Raw genomic sequence first — 22,991 nt, 5'->3', positions numbered from 1 at the left:
GTAAGACCCATCAGTTGGAAGGCTATCTCCCCCCCCCAATACTCCAAGGGTAACAGCTCCCCTGCACAAGATGCTCCCTGCAGAAGGTCACGCCCTGACCCACGGCTCAGACGGGAAACTGGCAAACCGGGGCTTTGAGAAGTGTGGGAAGACATCCAGGCAGCACCCAAACTGCTCACTCGGAGGGAGTGTCAGTCCAGTACAAAGGAATGTCCAACCTGGGCCCAGAATGTCCAGTAGGGTTTGATTCGGGAAGGAGCGTCTCTGCTCCCTCCTTGCCTTTCCCGTGTTAGCTCTGTCGATGCTGCACAACGCCCCTGGGGGAGCTGGGCTTCCTTTCCAGTGACTTGAACAGGGGTTCTCATGTTTCCATTCCTGATTTGTATGCCCCGTGTTATTTCACCCTACGAGTCTCTTTTCTGAGACCCAAATCGGTCTGTGAAGTGTACAGACCCCCAGAAATAGTCCAGGCATCACGTGACCTCGGCATCCCAAGTATTCCATTATGTCCACGGCTCCCAAACAGGCCAGTTGGGAATATTACACAGACCTGCTCCCTGCCTTCTGGGAACTTGCAGGGTAAGGCAGAGGTAGTGGTGCATAAATTAAAGTCCCCCCTAGTTCGGGCTGCTCCTGCCACCCCCAGCCCTCGTCCTCTTGTACTGGCTTCAGACTACCCAAGCTGGAGTGGGCTCAACCAGCTTCTTCCGGCCTTTCCCTCCTTGTTTTGTTTTTGTTCCGTTTTTTCCTTAATTTTTCAAAAGTCTGGAAGAAGGGGACTTGGGTTGGGATGATACCATCGTCCTGTCACTTCTAATTTCATTCTGTTAACAATTTTTTGAATCACATGGGTAGAAGCTTTGATTTTGGAAAAAATGATGCACTTTTAAGTTTTGACTCCACAATGTCATTTCAGCTCGGCTGTAAACACTTCTAGAAGCTGAGTATGAAAGAGGAACTGCCTGCCCAGGCTCCCGCTGGGAACCCAGAGTCATCTCTCCCTTCCTGGTGCCTGATTTCAGAGATGAAGAATTTTCAGGGTGTGCTGGGAGGCAGGGGGCTGCCACTGGTTTAAAACCAGATGGTGCAGAGCCGCCTGGCCTTTCTCACCCTTCCTCCCTTCTCCACTCACTGGTGCCTTCCATCACCCGGAGCCGAACTGGGAAGGCTGGTTATTGACAGCTGAGCAATTCGCACAATAAAGTTTAACGGTTTACATCCCCTTCTATGACTCTGTCAATGTTTTCCAAGGCTCACTTTCTCGGGGGGCTGCTTCTCACACTCGTACTGACTCGCTCCTTCTTCTCTTTCCCTTCAAGCGTGCAAACGCAAAGAGCAAGAACCAAACAAAGACAGGAACAATTCCCAGAAGAAATCCCGCCTGGTGTTCACCGACCTCCAACGCCGAACCCTCTTTGCCATCTTCAAGGAGAACAAACGGCCGTCCAAAGAGATGCAGATCACCATTTCCCAGCAGCTGGGCCTGGAGCTTACGACCGTCAGCAACTTCTTCATGAATGCCCGGCGCCGCAGCCTAGAGAAGTGGCAGGACGATCTGAGCACAGCGGGCTCCTCGTCCACCTCCAGCACTTGTACCAAAGCGTGATGGAAGGACTCTCGGTTGGGCACAGGTCACCTCCAGATGAGGACAACCGACACAAAAGAAAACACAAAGGAAAAAGACACCGGATTCTTAGCTGGGGCCCTTCACTGGTGATTTGAAAGCACAATTCTCTTGAAAAGAAACTTCTATTCTAGCTGTAATCATAGGCCAGGTGTTCTTGTTTTGTTTTGTTTTTAATGGCTATGGAGTCCAAGTGCAAGCTGAAAATTAATCTTTTTGAACCGGACCTCGTCCTCTGAGCATGCTAAGCATCCCAGAAATCCAAATGAGGGGCCTTCCTGGAGCGAGTTGATTTCAGTGTGGTGTCAGCCAAGCTTGGGATCCCTTCAGATGTCAACAGTCCCACTTTGGGCCCTGTTGCAGTCAGAGTTCCCACGTGTCATGGTGGGAATTTGCCTGTGTAAGGATTCTGAGTTTGGGCTACCAAGATGCTACCATGAGAGATTCTTCTAGCAACAAGAATGACCTCATCCAAGTGCTTAGCCTCATCATACCACAGTACACCAAAGCTCACAGCCATAACATAAAAACATCAGAATAATTACTGAGCACAACTTTTAAATACAGAAATTAAAAAAAAAAAATCCAAGGACCTGTTTTTCCAACTCAGGCATCGTTTCATTGAATGGTTTAGAAAGCTTTAAGTTGATCCAGTTTACAATTTTCTTTTCCTTACCTCCTGGAAATCTCACGTGGTCTTGGATCCATCAAAAAAAAAAAAAAAAATCAGTTCTCTTGAGCTCAATGTATCAAGCACAACGTAGATAAACAGAGAAGTAAGGAAGGTTCTGGATTCACCACATCTGGATTTTCAAGACGCTGATTGTGAAGTCATTAGGGAATCGTTGGGAATATGGCTTCAAGCACATTTTGCAGTTTGCTACAAATTCTGTTTGTACATAATGCAGACGCACACTCAGGAGGCCAATTTAACTGTTACGGTACATGGAGCAAATGCAGCATTTTAAAAGATCTAGATTTTTTTTAGATCATCGATGTATCCTTCTCAGTTATTAGTCACCTGGCTCCTCCTATTGTGCATTGTAACTACCATATGATTCATTCTCATTCTTTCGGATTCAGTTGTTTCTTCATCCATCCCATCGGTAGGGACGTTTTTCAGTGTTTTCTAGCAAGAAAAAAAAAAAGAAGTAATTCAAACCACCATACGTGTTACTCATGAGGGTCATCTAGTCCCAATCTCTTCCATTGTCGAATCATCCTTGCAAAACAGCTGAGTAAATCTGGAGAAAACACAGCACACCAAAGAAGCAGAATACTGCAAACCAAAGACATTTATTACTTGCCATTTTCTAGCCTAAAAATACTGTGATTACTTTTAGAAATCAGAAAACCTCTGCAACTCCGAATGGCATTCAGCTCTTGCATTTGGCTCACCATCGGGCTGAGCGGACCGGCTAGCCAAGCCACCCAGGGAGTGGCTTTGCCACGCCAGCTCTGGGTCCTGGCTGTCACCTTCCCACAGCACGCAGAAGAGCGCCCACAGAACTCTGGGAGGTTGCGAAGGTCACGATGTGCATATTTACCAGTGAATGGCCCCAGGTGGGCCCCATGGGGGTGTTCGAAGCAAGCCAAACGCTGCAATGATTCTTTACAGACACTTGAGACTGAATTTTTTATGAATTACTTAATCGAAACCAAAGAAACTTTTTCTGCACCTACTTCTGCAACAAACAAAACTGTTCCATTAAAATGAATAAATAAATAAATACGTAAATCAGTGAAAATCACCACCAACAAGAAGGAAGCACGCCAGAAAAAAAACAAAAACAAAAACAAAAACAAAACAAAACAAAACAAAAAAGCGAGACACACTGTGTTTAAACAGACCTCTTGGGACATTTTTTGGAAGCAGATTTTAAAGAAAGGGTTGAGGCAGGAATAGATAGAAGGAAAAGCCTCGGCGGCTCCTGCCTCATTTGACAACTCACGCGGTAATCTTAAAGTTGAAGATTGTCTTTAATTTGTGCCTATGCAGTTTTTCAAAAGAACACGGAACAGAGCAACAGAAACCTCAACAGCTACAATACCAAAGATGAGGATTTCTCACATCTTTTGTTCAGTTCATTATCTCCTCTTGTCTGGCTAAAATACTAATAGCGTCATTGATCTGTGTAAAGGTAATCAATTTTGTTTCTGAGCAACAAAAGGCAAGGGTCATTGATTTGATTTTATTGTTTCCCTTTAATTTTGTTTTATGGCTTTCTGCCCCAACATGGAATCTCTCAAAAGGTTCCATGGACTCCAAGTTTAAGATGTTGGGATACTGAAGTATTATTCTCTCTACTCCTCAGAGTATGGGGAATAATGTCACTTGAATGTTCTTTGCTTATCCCGTAGACTTGGTTCCTTCTATGTTCAGAGTCTCAGCATCAGGGGAGGGAAGGGGAGTGAGGGTCAGGGTTAGCGGTCTTGGTGACACAGCGTCTCCTGAACCACAGAACCAAAGAGTTTATAGAGGAATCAACAGCCTCATTTTCATGTGATTGCTACATCCTAACGGCTTCATTTGGGGGTGGGGGGAAACATGTGAAAATAATTGCCAGTTTCTACTTTTCTATTAGCTTTTTAAAAATCAGCTGTAAAGTTGCATTTCTAAAGAAAGAGATATATATATAATATATGAATACATATATAGATTCAACTTGACATTGGTGATAACCCCAAATTCTTGCTGTCCAAATCCATGTCTTGTTTTGGTCAAGTGCTTCATCTATCAGGCTTTCAGTTCCAAATCGCGCTCATTTCTCATGCCATCCCAGAGTCCGTTTTCCACTGTGGATGATTTGGAGTACTCAGATTTCTGTGAAAATTCCCAGGAAAGGTTGAAAGTCAAATTCAAGCATTTCAACATTTAACCTGTTGATAAATGGATTCGTGGTGCAAATGAGTTTTATATGTATTTGGGGTCATCTCTAGTCTAATGGCCTCAACCACCGTCAAGGTGGCGAGTGAGGTCTGTGCAGGAGACCTGGCCCACCAGTGGGGAGCTTGTCTTCTGTAACTGTTGGGAAGGCTCAGCGGTCCAGTCCCTCTAGCTGTGGCAATGAGGCCAGCCCAGAAATCTGCCCTCCAGGAGCTACCCTGTCCCATCAGGGTGTTGCCGATCCCCTCAGGGAGCAGATCCACCAAAGGGACTTCTCACAGGGGAAGTCCAGCTCCTGTCGCAATGGGCTGATCAGGTGTCCCCCGGGGGCTAATTCCCGAGGTACATAAGCCTGTGAGTAGCCACACCGGAGCTGGAACGAGGCAGCGGTACCGACTGGGGGCTTGTCTCCCTCCTGGAGGGAAAACACAAAGCAGGATTTGGGGAGAATCCCAGCGTCCTGCCCCCGAGAGCCCCGTCGTCCATGGTGCCACCTCCTGGCTCCCACCATGGGGGTCTCCCATTGCAGGGCCAGCACCCACAGAGCTGTGAAGGAATGCGACTCTCCGTGGCTTTGGCATTTCATCCTACCTCGGGATGTCCCAGGACTTTGCCCTGTATCCTTTTGTGTCTTGCTCGTACCCCTTGTCTCCTTTGTCAAACGACTGAGAAAAGAGCATACTTCAGCCGGGGAATGCTCCCTATGGGTTGATGCAAAGGAACTTCAGCCCGGCTATTTCTACATGAGATCCTTGTGACTTGCGGCCAGTGTTCTGGAGATTGGATTGAGGGAGCAAGCCTGCTTGGTTTGGTTAGTGATCCTTCGGCACGCTAATCTCACCATTTGGGTTCGGGCACCCTCTGAAGATGTCAAAACCAAAAGAGGCTGCCTTTGTGGCCTGAGATTTCAATACCGATAAAACCTGTTGTAGCCACATCCACCCCCTCGGTGGTCCTGGTGACCCGAGGAGGACGTCCTAATGTAAAAAAGGCAAGAACTTCCTTCCAAGGACTTTTGTTAAATGTCTCTTACTGGATAATGTCATACCAGAGAGAGGTGCTTGCTTTTAGAAAACTATTTACATACATATATGAACACATATGAATACATACATGTGTGTATTCATATATGTTATCAAAATTGTAAGCCCTACAGAATTTCAATTTGTGAAAAATCTGAAAGAAAAAAAAAAAAAACCCTGCCAATTGAAAGGTAATGAAATTTGACCCAGTGGGTTTCCTCAAGCATTTTTAAAATTTACTTAAGTTAATAATTTCAGAGAAAATAACCATTTGGACTTGGGTTATACTTGAGGATCTGTTTCTTCAATCCAAGAAAAATTCCAGACACGCCTCAGCCATTAGCAACAAAGGGGACAGCGTGAAGGGACAGTTCTGAACCAAAATTCACATTCTTGAGGCAACAGAAATCTAAAGGCTATTGAGTGGAAAAATAACTTTTCTCTATTCCTATAGGGAAATAGGCTTGCTTTATTTTTGTTTTCAATGTGATTTTGGTACTGGGGATATAATTCTTTCATTCGGGGAAGATTTTTAAAAGAGCCGGTCTATTTCATTTTTAAAGGAAAACAGCAACAACAATAAAACTCAACCCTGATATGCAAAGGCTTTCCCAAAATGTAAAATGGTAGGTTATACCACTTAAAGGTACTGGAGAGAAAAAGGAATGAAGGACTCAGCATGACGCTTTCTCTGGAGAGATGAGAGCATCACCTCTGCATCTTTTCCCACAGGCTCTTGGCAATTGTGGGCTTAGGAAATTTAAGCCAATTTTCATTTCTAGCTAAAATGAAATCAGAATTCGGAAGGTAAATCTGACACACACATACATATATATACATATATATGTGCATTTTTGTAATTCAAACAATGTATTTGAAAGCTAAATATAAATACCTTTTAGATGATCAGTCATTTCATCTTACCTGTGCTGGGAACACATCTTTTAATGCCAGTAAATTAAAATTGAACAAATTAAAAAAAAAATCACCACCACCTGGTACAGGCAGGGACACCTTCCCACTTTTGAAAATGCTTGTAGAATTATTGAAGTGTCTGATTACCATTACCGAAGTGTCCTGACAATATACCTTTATGGTGAACTCAGATTTTCTGCAGGTTGTATAGTAGGAATTTTTAAAAATATAAAAAGAACAGCCTGAGTCCCAGTGTTGTTGACGAAGAATGAACTATATTAAAAAGCTGAGAAAAAGAGGTGATACATGTAGTTAAGGTTGACCCCAAAGCCCAAACACAAGTCCTATGGAAATAACTGTCATTATTCTTAACAGATCAGAGGTGATTTTTTTCTTGTTGTTGCTGCTGATGCTGGGTGATTCGGACTTGTTAGCCTAACCAGGAGGAGTGAGTAGGAAATGATAGAGAAGGAAGGGATAGAGCTGGTGCGTCTATAACTTTCGAATATTCACATGCAAGACTGGATAGCTTAATAATTTTGTACATTTAGCTAAGACCAAGTCACCTCTAAAACAACAGGAGATTCTAGTTTTCAAATAAGGCCCCAAAATCCTTACTAAAGGAAGAAGGGTTGGTTCGTTGTATAAGTCTCATAAATTAATGACATTGGCTTTAAATATGGCTGTCCCCAATGGCCATTTCTGTCCATGATTTGTTTCTTCCCGAGAGGGCGGGGGGGGGGGGGGGGGGGTTTTGTTTTAGAAAGTCTCAGAATGTGTTATAAAATACCAAAATAATTATTAAAATAATATAAGGCCTTACGTATATAGGTAGACACAAAGCCTATAATTGAGGCCGATGGGCTATTTTGCATGACTCCCACATTGTTCTCAGATACAAAAAGGACTCTGACAGTCTGAGACAGGTTAAAGCTAGAGCCCAAGCTGTCCTTACAGGTTTTTGAGTCTGGTTGACTGGAGTCAACCAGCTAAGACCTTTTTAGTGGAGAAAATGTGTATAGGAAAAGAACACATCGCTACAGGTCTGTTCATTCCATGGAAGCCTTCCACTCTGCTCCATCTCCAGCAGCAGACATTTCACAGAGCATACACCTTGGTAGATAAGTTTGCCGAAAGCTTATACAGTCCGTCAGTGTGGATGTATATGGATTTAGAGGCATCTCTCGACATGTATCCTCATAGCTGTCCTTAGAGCAACACACATTACTTACGGGCGTCCAGACTGTGCATAGACATTGTGCACAGACATTTCCATACATATATACTGTCATCTGTTACAATAAATGAGTTCAAGGGATCACTTAACATGTATGTGAGACTTCTACAATGTACATTGCTTTCTTTATTGTAACACTGAAAATTAAGTGCAGGAAAGAAAAGTATCCCAGCATCTTCATGGTGTACACTTGGAATTACTTTCATTTGGGCACATCCAAGATAAACTCAACTTTCAAGAAACCTTGGCTCTTGTTTAATCATCTGTGTAAGAATGACACATATGGTTGATGACTTCGGTTGAATAGCTTTATTCTGGATCTCTCATAACTACAGCTAAATCCAAAGACCTGGAAAAGGACAAGAAAGAAAAAAGAAAAAAAAAAAAAAAGAAAAGAAAAAAATAGCGAAGTGCAAACTCATAGGAGAAAAATGGGCTCTGGTTTCCAGGGTTGAGACAATGGGATGTGGTGTCGTGGGGGCTGCACCAGCTAGAGGGGGAAACGGGGATTTTTTTTCTTTGTGCTTGTCACATCGAAATGGTCTTTATGAACGTGAGGAAGTTTTAGAGGTTATGATTTCCTGCTTTATTTTCATTTAGACTATCGAAAGTGGCTATACATTTTGCCCATCAAAAAAAAAAAAAATGAAGACCATCAAACAGAAACATTTTTTTTCCCCTTGTCTCTTTGGGTTATGACCCAACAGGCTATGTACCATTAATGTAATTAATTTATTTAAATTAGTTTCTAGCACACAAATGTATAGGATTTTGGTAATTAGTTTGTCATCTTAGGTTGATTTTACTCCTCATGCTTATTTATCGAAACATAGACCAGTGGTGCATCAGAGATGCAAAATTTCTTTTAGAATTCTCTTGAAAGATGGTTTGCTTTATAAAGCAGTGAAATTCTGTTACAGACAGGGAAGAAGTACAGGTTACCAAAAAAAAAAAAAAAAGTCAAGGTATTTTTCCTTCTTGAATTAACTTTGAAAATAGTTTAAATAATGATTATTAAATTATTTAATTTAAGTTTGCAGCCCCGCCTGGTACCAGGCAAACGTCACCTTTTAATTATTGGGGCCCTCAGAGCCTTCCTATCGTAACTTATTTATTTAACTTATTCAGCATCTACGAAAGGTGCACTGTATAGTTTATAGTTTTTATTTAAAACAGTAGAGAGCACTGCAGTTGGTTTGCTGTGAGAACAACAGAGCAAAGTCTGTGGACGAGCAAAGACTATTCAGCCCGAACCTGTGTGTTCAGAAAACACATGTCGAGACCCTGCTTCACCAGCCCGGATGTCGGGGCTTCTTTGCAGAAACTGGAAAAAAAATAAAATTTCAAAGATCATAACAGCAAAAAGAGAGGAACCCTTACACTAGCTGCTTCCAAGAATGAACTCTGTGTGTGTGTGTAAAACAACAAAACAAAAAAGGGAAAAAAAAAAAAGCGGAAAAAAAGGAAAAACTTTCTATTTCTAGTGAGAACCAAAGAAGGCTACCTCACTGACTTTTTCCATTTGTAATTTTAATCGTGTTGATGACACCAAAGATACCAAAGATTTCTTTCTCTGTGCGGTCTGCATCTTGCTTGTGCTCTTTTATAATTTTAACTGTTCTCTCTGACATATGGTATTTATTTACAACCACAGCTCAGATACCCCACAAAAGTAATTATCTACGTGACGGGGGCTGCTAATGTGGAAAGGGATATTTTCTGTGTTTCTCTCATTTGTTCGCTGTCCCCTGCACACGTTCAGGATGCAAGTTCAGATGCTGCTGTAATGGGACTCCTTAAATTCCAATTCCAAATTGGTGAAGAAGACTGGCTGGAAGTGGCCTTCAGTCTTAGCCATGACCTCTGTCCCCACTTTGGAGCTATCACAGTAAAGATTTCTAATGTACTGAACCATAGAGATTCTAATCAAGGAGTGGAAGCTGGAAGGGACCTTAGAAATCATTTAGTCCAACCCCCAGAGGCCCGGAGGAGTGAAACAGTTATCCAAGTCAAACAACTGTTTAGAGGCAAAGCCCAGACAAGCCCCAGTGCTGTACCCATTGCTCAGAGCTACCTCTGCATGAGATGGGCCACATGCTGGCAGAGGGGAAGCTGGCCATCCTTTAGCAGTGAGTGGGGCCTGGGGCTTATCACTTAACATTTTCACTCCGTAGAAGTAGCCACGGGCATTTCCAAGTCTGTCTGGTTAGAAGCTCAACATACAGTCACATAGGATCAGTTGCTTGGAAAGGTGGCCAGTCGTGAAATATTCAAGCCCATAGAGGGGTTTTTACCCTGGAAGTATGCTTCGATCCGTGTGACCACCATTGAATCTCTGCATTACAGTGTTGCATATATAAACATTTAATTCAGTGAGAAGAGAAAGTTCCTTCTTGGTCTGTTGAGTTTCATTATTACGAATATTTTTAGGTCATATTAATCAGAGAAAGGGAGTTTGATCTCTGCACATGGGACAGTGATGCTGTTCAGCTTTTGTCCTGTTCCTCTTGACTTGTGGGTGTTGATACTTTGTTTCTACGCCAGCTCTATATTTATGAGAAGTTTAAGCCTTACATCCTTGGGTCCTTAAGGATTATTCGTTGTAAATGAAAGATGACCCTAGAATTGCAGAGAAATGGATGGGCCACTTTAAGAAATGATTACTTAAAGTTGCTTCTCTCTTCCCTTCTTACTCATAAAATTAATTGGTCTTCTGTAAGTTTCTTTTGATTCCATTAAATGATTAAATCACTATTAAGATCCATTCATCAGAGTGATTTGTATGTTAGCCAGTGAATCATTCTCAGCTTTTGACCAGATGGGTTTTAGACATATGCAAAGATCCACCTCCAGTCTGTATTTACTGAGCACTAGTATTTTTCACTTCACATACTATAGTCATCTTTGAGCTTTTTAAGAGACCATTAGAAAAAGAAGCTAAGAAGGGAAAAGACCAATCAACACACCATCCCATGCATCAAAGGACGAGCTAGTAGAGGAATTTAGAAGCCAGATCGACAGCCTAGGAGACACGTACCCCTTTCTGCAGTTTCCAATACAGACATAGGTGGAAGTTCTGTCTTGTCCAGACAAGCTCCAAGCTCCATTCCCCCCGCCCCCCAGACAAGGCAAACTTGTAAGGCCTTCCTTCCAAACAGCGAATGACTTTGGTTTTCTTCCCAAATTCCTATTAAAAATAGAATCTTCAGAATACCTGGGAGACATAAGAAAGAAGATCTGCTAGGTGGGCAACAGAATGCGCCCCTAGAAGCAAAACAAACCCCACCTTCCCCCCCCACCAAGCCTCCACAAGAGGGAACCTAGAGGGAGCGATTACAGCCTGAACACAGAAAACATCCCCGATTGGCAGACCCCTCCTCAGCAAACCCCCTCAGCCTCATGCTTCACTTGCAAAGTGTGACATAACCACGGGACGAGTGCCTTGCTTGAACCAAAGCAACGATTTAGCCAGTCTGGACCTCTGTGCTTTTTTTAATCCTTCCTGTGAATACCTCAGCTTCAACTGGGCCTCCATACCGTAAATTGGTGGGCTTACTGTACTGTGGTGCTTTGCAATGCAGCCCTGCAAAGAACAAGATTTGTACTAATACCAAAGGTTCTTTCTCTCTGTCTCCTCCTTCTGCTTCCCCCGTTCTTGTCCCTTTTCTAGTTTTTCACGGTTCCAAAGCTTTAATATGAACCTGGGCATGTCGGCAATGCAGACCGCGCAAATCCTTACCGAATTTTCTCAGATATACCTCATAGATAATAGTGTTTAGAGTAATGTTATTATAGCGTATGTAATAAATTATTCACTGTTTCTTTTGGTAACTGTGATTTAAAAAAAGAAAAAAAGAAAAAAAAGCTTTATACGTTTTAGGTTGTGCTTTTGTAATAGACAAAAAGGTGCGCTTAAAAAAAATGTATGTTCTTTTCCTCCCCCCCTCCTTTGGATTTTATTTATTCTGGATTGGGGAAAGTTGCAGAATGAGCCCAAAGTTTACAGTTTCATATTTTGCTGAAGAAACAATCTGTGTTCATTTGTTCTGTTGAAAAAAAAATTTATTTTCTACATTTGTGCTACTTGGTCTGAACAATTAATTGTTCTGTGTTAACAGTGTAGTATTATAATTAGCAACTGCCAATCAGTGCTATAATTTTATGCATGAGGCTAAAACTTTAGCAGTGTGATGCATTGTGGTCTTAATAGCAACATTTTTCATTTGGAACTAGATCTTCCCCTTTGGTTCAACGGACTTTATTTATGCATGGGTGCCGAGCGTTTGTTGGCCGTTGTGGTACAGTCGTGTATAAACTGTGAAAATGTACACAGGTCAGCCTCAGACATTGGTAATATTGGTTTTATTGGGAGATGTCTCACCTCAAAAAATACCTTTACGTCTGTTGTGATTTCAAAATGAGTCCAATTGAATCGAGTTCAAATTTGAGGAGAAAGGTCATTCCAAGTTTGAGTTACCAACGTGCATTCCACAAATTGGGATCCTCAGAGCCCAGCAGTATCGCTGTATTCGAGAGGGGTTTGGAAACAAGCATGGAAGAAAACCGCTCAACTCTGCATTTTTAATTTCCTCGAAAAGGAGTCACTTTGGCTTTATGTTCATGATCTCAGACCTAACTGGCCATGTATATGAAGATGTGAAATCATCCGGCCCTAGCTTCTCCGAGATCTCTGCTTGGGAATGGCCACCTTGTGCTTAGTTTCTTCCGGTATTTGGTGGACAGGTCAATTCTCAAATAGCAACTCAAATGGCGCCAATATCAGTAATTATTCTGGGCTTTCTTGTCCCTTCTCCTGGATAACCCCACCAACTGTTCCAGTGATTTAGGCAAAAATTGATGGCCATTCCCCAAAACATCCCCTGTGCAGTCCCCTCATGCTCTTGAAAGTCAGAGGTGACCCCGTTTCCCACCCAACAAGATTTCGCCTATCCTAAAGGGAGCATAAGAAGTTTTGAACCCCAGGTTTGGAAAACCAACTTGGTTTAAACTTCCCAATTATCTGAGGCCTCTCTATCTCAAAAAGTATTTTACAGTTGCAGCGGATTGGGCAGATTTGTTCTTTCTTACATTTGGGGTCTGTAACTCATTCTTAAGTTTCATACCAATTTCCCACATCAATGTGCTTGACATAAAGCCAAACCAACTGCCCAGCACCCCTTCTTCTGCACAGGAGAGTGCAGTTTGGAAAACAGTGGTGGGAAAGCAGCAGTCTGCTCTGCAAAATATCAGAAAGCTCTGACAGTATAGTATTCATAGTACCGGTCAATGAGAATTTTGGGGAATGCACTTTCATTAATAATAGAAACAAATTTTTTTTTATTTGGCCTTATAAAGTAGGTTGTGATCATGAAAGCTTTGTAATATATAGTATTTTTAATTTTTTCCCCTGATTAATTTGCCAAAGATGGGAATGGATACCAGAATTTTAAGTTGGCTTTTGTAAGACAGTTAATGATTGTAATAGTGTTCGATCTTCCAGAAAGCTTTGTATGTTCTTCCACAATAAACCAAACAGATAATTTGTTTCGGTGAAGTTCTCCTCACATTCACAAACCCACAAACTATTCCTCCTGATGCAGATACTGTAATACCTACAAAGTTCAAATGCATTTTCGATCCAAAGTAAACAGAGGAGTGTCTGAGACATGAGCGTGCCCAGCTCTTTTTATTACAAGCAACGCATGGGTCTGGCTCACTAGAATTTGCCAAGAAGACTTGTCTTATGAAACTCAAGGTATATTTTGTTATGCCATTTTATGTCCTTTTTTTTTAAAAAAAAAAAACTTTTGTGGAAAGTGATATGTTGAATCAAGTGTAAGCTGAGTTTTCCAGATAACTGAAGTAGCTACATCGTGAATGTTATTTTGTTATTAAAGGGTTTTTACTCAATGCTTTGTGCCAGTGGATGTCCTTTCCTTGGAGACACTAAGAACTATGGAATTCCCTCAGCTTGGCCTGGATTTCGCTTCTGCTGTCATGGGAGAACACGGGCCTAGCCTGGGAAATTAAGGTCATGGGCCAGAAGGTAGATTTGGGCACTAGGAAGAGATCTCCCTGAGCGTCACTTTAAAGAGAGCTGGGCCCAAGCTTGCTAACCTCTCTCTCTCTCTTGACCCCAGCACTTCTCTGAGATCCCTTGGCCTTGAGCACATGCCAGCAGAAAGCAGACCCCAATTTGTACAGGAAAGGCAAGGAAGAAAAAATAGTAATTCCAAATCTTCGGTGGACCACCAGGCACTCATCTCTCCCCAAGCTGGGCTCTTCCAGCCAAGACCATGGGTGGACCATCTGGTTGGCTTTACCATCTTGACTCTGGCAAAGCATCCAGGTCCCCACAATCCAGTGGGGCTCTTTCAAACCAGAATCCCCCTTACCACTCTGCCTCTTCATCCTGGTTTAGCTATTTCATCTATAACTTTTATAGACAATTACTTAGAAAACAAAGAAAAGTATGAATAGGTTTTTCTGTCGTCTTGTTTCTAATCTGTATTTTAGCTATTCCCAGTTCTTTGATCGGGAAGGATACCAGAGGGAAAAGGAGACCCACTGCCTCTCTGAGCCTTGCTCTTCTCTGAGGGAGGGGGCCATGCACATCGCTCATGCTATTGATCTTTCATGTTGGACAGGCTGAACCACAGCTATTAGTTAACCAAGAACAGGGCCTAGTAATGCCTATTTTGTCTCTTCTTGAAAGTCCTACTAAAAAAAAGAACTTGGGGTTTCCCCCATTTTCCTTGCTTCGACTCAATTTGGCATTTAGCCTAAGAGTCAGTTTGTTCTCTAGGAAAGTTTTTTCAGATTATGACTACCTAGGAAGGAGGTGAAGTGACTTTCAGATTATGACTACCTAGGAAGAAAGTGAAGGTTTTTTCGGATTATGACTACCTAGGAAGAAAGTTTTTTCAGATTATGCTACCTAGGAAGAGAGGTGAAGTATTCAAAGACTAGCTATTGGGTTGGTAGTCTTACCATTAACAGATACTTCCTTGAAAGCAGAATATTATTTCCTTCCTTTGCTATGTCATTTTATGTCTAAATGGTGCCAGCAAACTTTTTACCATGCAAGGTTGTAAGACGTCTGCCAAATTGGAATTCCTGAAACAGGAAGACAACTTTCACACTAAAAAAATGATAAAGAACATCTAAGTTTGGCAGGCAGGGACTGAGATGATGTGGGCATAATCTTGGTGCTGGTTTTGCTTTTAATCCATATCTCCAACCACCAGATCTTATTTTCCCCCCCTCAATCCTAGGGCAGTTCAGGCTTTTCTCCCCCAGTCTAGGATGCCAAACAGTTTCATGGACAAAGATCACTAGAGATGGACCAACATTTCAATTATGTTCTCTTCTCCATCCTTTGATTTTCCTGGACTGCAGAGAAAGAGCCTGGCCGCTTTTTTCCATCTTTCCTATTCTAATAGTTCTATCCAAATTAACATTTTATTAGTACAGGTACAGTAGATTCTTTCTTGGTCAATGAATTCTTAGTAGAGAAACTATCCTTCCACCAAAGTGAGTGAGAACAAGTTCTAATAGCTTTTCTTTCATGGGTTTTTGTTCTCAGGGTTGAGTGAGTCCTGGCTATTTTCTCACTTTAGGCCCTGACCTCAAATGTGTCAATTTGGGGTATTAAAACACATTTTAATTTCACATGCTGGCCTGTGGGGCTTGAATCCTTTCTTGCAATCTGTTGGTTGCCTTATGGTTTTAAAGGTGACTAAGATGAGGGAAGGGAGGAAGAGGAAAAGAGAGAAGAATTTGCCCCAGCTCTATTTAAAGTTTTAAAATGTAAAGAAGAGACTTATGAAGCCATGGGAAAATGGCTCTAGAGTGGTTAATTATACTCCCCCATACTCGTTCAGAGCCCATGCTCTGGCACGTGGCTTCTAGGTCAGCTCTTCCAGAAACCCAGCCCTGTAGTAGAAACCCAACTACCTTTCATAGGCCTCTATCCAGATTCCAAAATGACAAGAGATCAAAGAGTCATATGCACACCTCTTGTTCTATTTCCTTGGTTTTTCAGATATTATCTCCAAGAAGATCACAGAGGAAAGCTTTAAACTTTATTTTTAGTCAATCCCTTTGACATCACCAAGTATATTTAAAATCTAACACACCCCTAAAATTTGCCACTCCCTTCTGTTTTGAAAGAGAAAACCCACACACTAGTTAATCCACATTCTTATTTTCTTTATACCCCGAGCTGTATTTCCAAAGCATATTATAACACAGATTTCACCCCATCTCAGATATGTTAAGTCAGACTGTGCTGAAAGATGTTCCAGGGATGGTCAACAGGGTATATGTTCAGTGACCGCCCTGAAATCCTGGTGGGGATGAGGATCACACACCACTATCAAGGGGCTGCTCACCCCTTGATAAGCTCCCAGTCCTTTGGAAGATTTCTTTGAATGTTAATTGCATTTTCAATTTTGCTCATTTCCCACCCTGATGTTTTGTCCACAACATTGCTTACACTGGATTATTTCTATTTTTATTCCTATCATTAAATGGTAGTGCTGTAAATTCTGCAATTAATGTCAAATAAACTGCTTTCATTCATTGACCATGGCTCAGTTGGCTTCTTTCTCTTTTCATGGAAAGGATTAAGCATCCTTCTCCTATTGCATCCCATTGTAGTTTCATAAAGAACAATAAAGTTGCTCGGCTTAGTAAGATTGAAACTTCATTACCTCTCACAGGATGCAAGGCACATCTTATAATCAACAATCTGTCAACCATGTTATCAACCACAAAAGACTAGGGATGCCCTGTAAAGACTGCCTTATTCTTAACCCATTAAAACACTAGAGATGACCTATCCCAACCTTGTCCTTGAACAGATTCCATATGAGGTTACATGTGGTGAGTCAAAAAGGGGATCACTTTAGTGTCACCATATGGAAGAATGAAAACAAACAAACCCATTTGGAGCCAGGGATCTCATATGGAATTTAGGCCCTGCCATAAGTTATGTAGCATTCAGCAAGTCCCTTAAACTCTCTGGGCTTCAATTTCTCCAACAAGGTTAAGGTTAGGATAGGTTATATCTGAAGTCCTTTACATCTCCTGTTAAAAATTTTTGAAGATATTTATATTTTGCTATAGGTCATATCTTGGCTTATTATTTTTTTAAAGTTAATGAGTTAAAGAGTTCTTTTATTCATTTTAAATTTAAATATCCCCCAAGCTGCAAAGGAGTTCCATTAGGTAAACCTTTTGTCTAAGTGAAAGACCCACCTAAAACCCAGCCCATGAAGCACTAAGTGCCTTTAACTAGGCTAGTGGTTTTCAATTCTGGATATACATTAGAATCACCTAGAAAGCTTTTAAAGTATGCTGATACTTAGGTTCATCATAGATCATTGGGATTTGACAGGGGTGGACCCCAAACATTTATGTATCAGTTAGCTTTTGTTATATAACAAACCACTCTAAAACATAGTGACTTAAAAGAAACAACCATGTTCAAACACACACACACACACACAAAGAAACAACCATGTTATGGGTCACAATTCTGTTGGTTGTCAATTTGGACTGGTCTCAACTGGGTGGTTCTTCTGGTCTTGGCTGGCTCATGCATCCACCTGTCAGAGGGAATGGTCTAGGATGGCCTTTGTTTGGACACCTTGTGGCCTGGGAATGGAATTGGTATACTTCCAATGCTGTATCCTACTGACCGAAGAAAACCATAATAGGTCCAGCCCAGATTCCCAGGGAGAAGAATGGAAGGAGACTCTAGCCCTTGATGGGAAGAGGTGCACAATCACATTGCCAAAGGAGGAGTGAAATAATGCAGTCCTTTTTTTGCAATCTACTATAATCTATATGTTTTAAAGTTCTCCTAAAGATTCTAATGTCCAGGCAAATTTGTAAAACGCTACTGTAAAACCTACTATTTCTCCATTTTTTCCCACAACCCCAACCCTAACCTGTGCCAGCTCTTTCAAATACCTTCATTGTATAGCTTGAACTCATTTTATGAAGAAACTATTGACAACTTCCAAACTTGCAGTGTAGGTATCACCTATAGGCTGACTTTATATAATTGAAAAAAATCTGCCACAGACTGAATGATTTAGACACTTGTTTTGTTGGCTGATGAACTCTCAGCCTCAGCTACTGGTGCCTGCTCACCAGGCCATTCATTCCATGTGCAGAGCTGGTGGGAAGCACTGGGAAGGCATGGAGTTCTTCCTGCTAGCATACTCCGGAGGGATTCTTGGCTACACCAGCCACATGCAGGCATCATGGGCCTAGCATGACCTTTGGGCCAGTCATGGAGATCTTGAAATAGCATGGCCTTTGGCTCTAAGATAGAATCCCTCTTATCTGCCATTGGTATCTTTCTTCCCCAAATGACTTACCCTTTATTCAGGCTTCTGTACAGAGAAGACCATCTTAGAGAATAAACATGCTAGGCCAAGTCTAAAGTAGATGATCACCAAAACCTCTTCCACCTCTGATATCTGCTGCCTCGAATAAACCGTCACTGTTACTCAGAATGTTAAACAATAGCTAAAGTTGGAAAATTTCAAGGCTAAGAGACCTCTGGTCTCACTTTAGCCCTATCAGGATAGCAGAAGTAAAAGAAATTCGTAGTCTAGGTGAACCCTTTGAATGACCCTTTGAATGGGCCTCATCAAGGAAAATACTGTCTCATTTGGGAAGCTTGTTGACATGAGGGCATCTGTCTAGCCTTTGGTTAAAGCCATTTGATGGGATGAGGTATCCTTAAGTAAAAATACCCAAAATTATTAGCCACAGTCCTTACAAATCCCCTCTCTTACTTTTATCTGCTCCTGGACCCTTCCCTCCTTAAATGGGGCTATTTTTAAGAGCGTGGAAGTTCTTATAAAAGGAAAATAAAAAGCAGGAATAAATCCCTGTAAACCCATCACACACAAGGAAACAGTGGCCAGTCCACAGCTGTTCATGGAGAATAATTATTTCTGGAAGTACTACTAATGGTGGTAGCCAACACTGGAAGCACTCACTCTGCCCTCACCTCCACAACCATCCTCCCTTGCACGGCACAGCAACCCTGTGCAGTAGGCTGGGGCAGGGTTCATCGTGGCCTCTTGCAAATAGTAAAATGGGACGTGTAACAATGTAAGGAGTAAGCGGTAAAACCAGCATTCAGACCCAGACGTCAGAGTTAATCTCCTTGTACCTAGTCATTCAGTGTTGCATCACGAGGACCAAGAGATTAGTATGGTATGCTTTCTCTGGTTGGGGTGATAAAACATACACCATGAAATCACTACTACTATAGAGTCATCTCTGCTAGATTCCAAATAAGTGGCACAAACACTTTTAAAAAATGCCAAGAATTCAGAAGAAATGTGGACCACTCCAAACTGGGTTGGTCAAAAAAAAAGGCTTCTCTCACCTCCTGTAGATTTCTAAGTACTACATTTTATTAACAAGCTCAACTGAGCACAGCTCAAGCATGGCCAAGTAATCTAGATTTGGGGGAAGAGATGACACGCCTCCCCCCACATAACTAACCTCAAATATATAGTATGCTCTTCAGATGACTAATATTTAGATCTCTGAATCATGCTTCCATTTTTACCTCTAGCTCTGATTTGGGAGGGAAACCAGGATTTTGAGTCAGAAGACTTGAACTCATTCCCTAGGTCCACCTCTTACCAATATGTGCAAGTCACTTAAATTCTCTGATCTTCAGTTTTCCCATGTAAGGGGAATAAGAATATAACAGTGTGTTACTGCCCTGCCTAGTTCACAAGGTTATTGGGAATATCAGGCAATGAAATATATATGGATGTGAGCTATTAAAGATAGCTATCATTTCACAAAAAAATAGAAGTCTGAGGCTCACAGAGGTTAGGTAATTTGTCCTAGGTAACACTAGTGGAGCCAGGATTTGAGCCCAGGATTGTCAGTTTCAAACCCCACATGAAAGTCCCTACTGAACCATGGATTCCCCAAGTGAAAGGAGAGCCACGCCGTGGTACTTGTAGCAATGCATACCATGTCACGAGGCATTAATTAACAATTAGCCCTGCCATTAGAAGTGTAACTAGCAGAAGAATAAACTCACTTGTTCTACCCTACAAGGATTATTCATAAAAATTGTCATGAATTGACTAATCCAATTTGGTCATGCACAACATTTAGGTTCTTTCTGGTGGCTTATCATAGCAACTGAAAGGCTTTGAGATGGGAAAAATTTACCTACTTCCCCAAAACTCCCTGTCAGATTTTACAGAAAGTGGGTCTAAGACCAAACCTGCCACATACAGTATTAAAATTTAACAAATTCTATTGAGCAAATGAGTCACTACCCTATGGACACTGTCTGCTGTATAACCTCATCGAAGTCCAAGTTCTCTGTCCTATAGGGACCTACATACTCTAGACAGACCCAGCAATACTCCAGAGGCAGGCTTTGGTTAGCCCTTGGGCAGCATCAGACAAGAAGCAACTTCCACAACCAAGGTTGGAACACGGGATCTCTTAGGGATCAGACCTACCGTATATTCCATAGCTGTGCAGGCTGAAGGTTTCTCTGGATTCTCACACCCTATGCATGCAAGGGAGGGTGTGAGGGGCTCTCCAACCCACTATCTTAAATACCTTTCAGCTTACCTAACACCAAAGTCCATTTGTCACATTTCTCATGATAATTGATAGTCTACTATTTTCACCATTAAAACTCACTTTTGCATTCGGGATGCTAATTAGCAGAGCTGGGTGTTGCCTGAGAGGCCGATGGCTGAAGTTCTGGTGTGAGCAGTGGCTGCCCCGGAGTGAGACCCTTCAGAAACGATGTTCACTGACCATCCAAGGCTGCACACCCTGATTAAGACAATTTACTGCCCCCAGATGGAAGCACAAACAAACTGACACAAATTACACCAAACTATCTGTGCTAATGTCTGTTAAAATAAGTCACATTCACGGGACGCCTGGGTGGCTCCGTCAGCTGGGCGTCTGACTCTTGATTTCAGCCCGGGTTATGATCTCAGGGTCATGAGATGGAGCCCCATGTCGGACTCTGTGCTCAGCACGGAGTCTGCTTGTCCCTCTCCCTCTGCTTCTCCCCACCCCCCCATCTCTCTCTCTCTCCCAAATAAATGCAATCTTAAAAAAAAAAGTCACAGTCATTACAGTAAAAGTTCATGTTTTATCCACATCCTATGTTAGAAAAGATTGAATAGCATATGTTAATTTCAATATAAATAACAATATTTTACATAGCATTTGTTCTTTTATTCATCTCATTTTTCTCTACAACCTATAGTGCAGGTCTTATTATTCCCATTGAATAATTAAGTACTAAGAGTTTAAATCATCTTCTTCATACTCATCTAATAACAGCTTAGGTGGGTGAATATTTACTAGGTGCTGGACATCGTGCTAAACACTTTACACGGTCTATCTCATCTTGTTCTCCCAACTACCATGAGGCAAGTACTATAAATTATCTCCACATTACAGATGAAGGAACTGGTGCTTAGAGATGAAGTAACTTACTGCAGGTCACCACCAGGCAGCCTGACTCCAGGGCTAATCTCTTATTTCTGTAGTTTCCTTCAGTTACTAGCAGAACTTAGACTAGTTCTCACAGCTGGGGACTCCTACTCCTGTGTTCTTTCAATAGGAAATCCTGATTGCTAAGGAGTAGACATGGGTAGAAGTGAAGGTCAACAGTTCAAATGCCCTTCCAACATCTCCACAAAATCTGTTCACAGCTTGATGCCATAGTTTATGGCTGCTTGGAACTTGCTCCCTTTTCTGAGTCTTCATTTCACTCTTGGGGAACTCCATCCAGCACATGTGCTTGGAACTCCAGGGAGCTGACACCTACGATTTGGGACCTCCCAACCACAGAGAAGCATACAGAGTGGGAGTAAGAGTTCACTGTTGGCCGTGTGTACTCAAAGTGCCCACAAAAGTGATTTTTAATTTAATTTTAGTTTTTAAAGATTTATTTATTCAAGAGAGAGAAAGAAAGAGCGCATGCATGTGAGTGGGGAGAGGGGCAGAGAGAGAGGGAGAATCTCAAGCAGACTCCCCGTTGAGCGCAGAGATTGATGTGGGGCTCAATCTCATGGCCCTGAGATCATGACCTGAGCTGAAATCAAGAGTCAGATGTTCAACCGAGCCACCCAGGTGCCCCAAGAGTGAATCTTTAAAGGATACTAATAGAGCTGCAAAACTGAAACCACAAAGAAAGCAGCCGGTATCGGTATGAAGCAGTGGCTACAAATACATCTCCTAACAGAACTATTTTTGAATAATCTCATCTGAGCTCTAAATGGCCCTCACCATCGCCATCATTGTTACTGTCATCATTACCTTCACCTTCACCACTCTGGCTGGATTTTCAGATGAATAAAAAACCCTCCTGTCTTCTCCTGAATTCAGAACTAATTAAGAAATGAGACATGAAAGCCTTTTTTTTTTTTTAAATCTGTTTTATTGGTAGAGCTGACTTGGAGAACATGCATCAGATTTGTGACCAAAGGGGTTTCCTAATATAATCCTCCTGAATTGAACTTTACCCCCAAACTGCCAGCCAACTTTTCCCTCTTCTCCATCCTGCTTTCCTTGCTCCTCCCAGGGGCTGCTCCCAAGAGCACTTCCCAGTAAACCTCCTGCATGTGGACCTTGGGGTCTCAGGGTCTCCCTCCCAGAGAACCTAACCCAACACACCTACTTATATGCCTTCCTCCATTCCACTCTCCCCTCCCCTAACAAAACCAGACACTAACTTGGGGAGGAGGAAGGAAAGAGGAGGAAATCTAAAAGACTCAACTATTTCCCAAAGCAGATTGTTTGAACAGTAAGAGAAGGAGATATTATGAAATGATAAAACTAAGTTCCTGACCTGTTCCCCAAAACAACTGAATAGGGCTCTTGAAGATCAGAAATAGAAAATTAAGAGGCTCTATCCTCTTTAAATATCTAAGATGTAAGCTGAACTAAAACTGTGACCCAGCGACATAAGAAGGGCTGAAGGCCCTGGGTGTTCGAGGCCACCCAGGAGTGTGGGAGGCAGTGCCGGAGGCCAGGACATCCCCCAGGAGAAGAACACAGCCATCCTCAGCTTGTGTTGGGGATAGAAACAGTGTATGAACCGACTGAAGATAGAGAGAAAGTTGGGAAATCATTGCTATTCTTAAGCGTATCTTATAAAACTAGTATCTTTTCCAAGGATTTTTTCATTAACATGATGGTTATGATGACAATGAACAGATGTTAAAAGTAGTGTGAAAGCAAATGATGGAACAAGAGACAACACCATCAAAG

General features: G+C 42.0%; 1 protein-coding gene across 1 annotated transcript in view; it reads left to right on the top strand.

Annotated features, from left to right (window-relative positions):
- Positions 1–11,521, top strand: part of ONECUT2 (one cut homeobox 2) — a 53,406-nt gene extending 41,885 nt beyond the window's left edge. Inside the window, exon 2 of the mRNA XM_032422774.1 lies at positions 1,320–11,521. Coding sequence (XP_032278665.1) covers positions 1,320–1,606 — 287 coding nt within the window. The 3' untranslated portion in view covers positions 1,607–11,521. The remainder of the gene's footprint in view (positions 1–1,319) is intronic.
- The last annotated feature ends 11,470 nt before the right edge of the window (positions 11,522–22,991 follow it).

Source organism: Phoca vitulina, unplaced genomic scaffold, assembly GCF_004348235.1.
Source record: "Phoca vitulina isolate PV1807 unplaced genomic scaffold, GSC_HSeal_1.0 scaffold27, whole genome shotgun sequence".
In the NCBI taxonomy this organism is placed as follows: Eukaryota; Metazoa; Chordata; class Mammalia; order Carnivora; family Phocidae; genus Phoca; species Phoca vitulina.
Note: the sequence above shows the minus strand (reverse complement) of the source record. Positions and strands in the feature narration are given on the sequence as shown.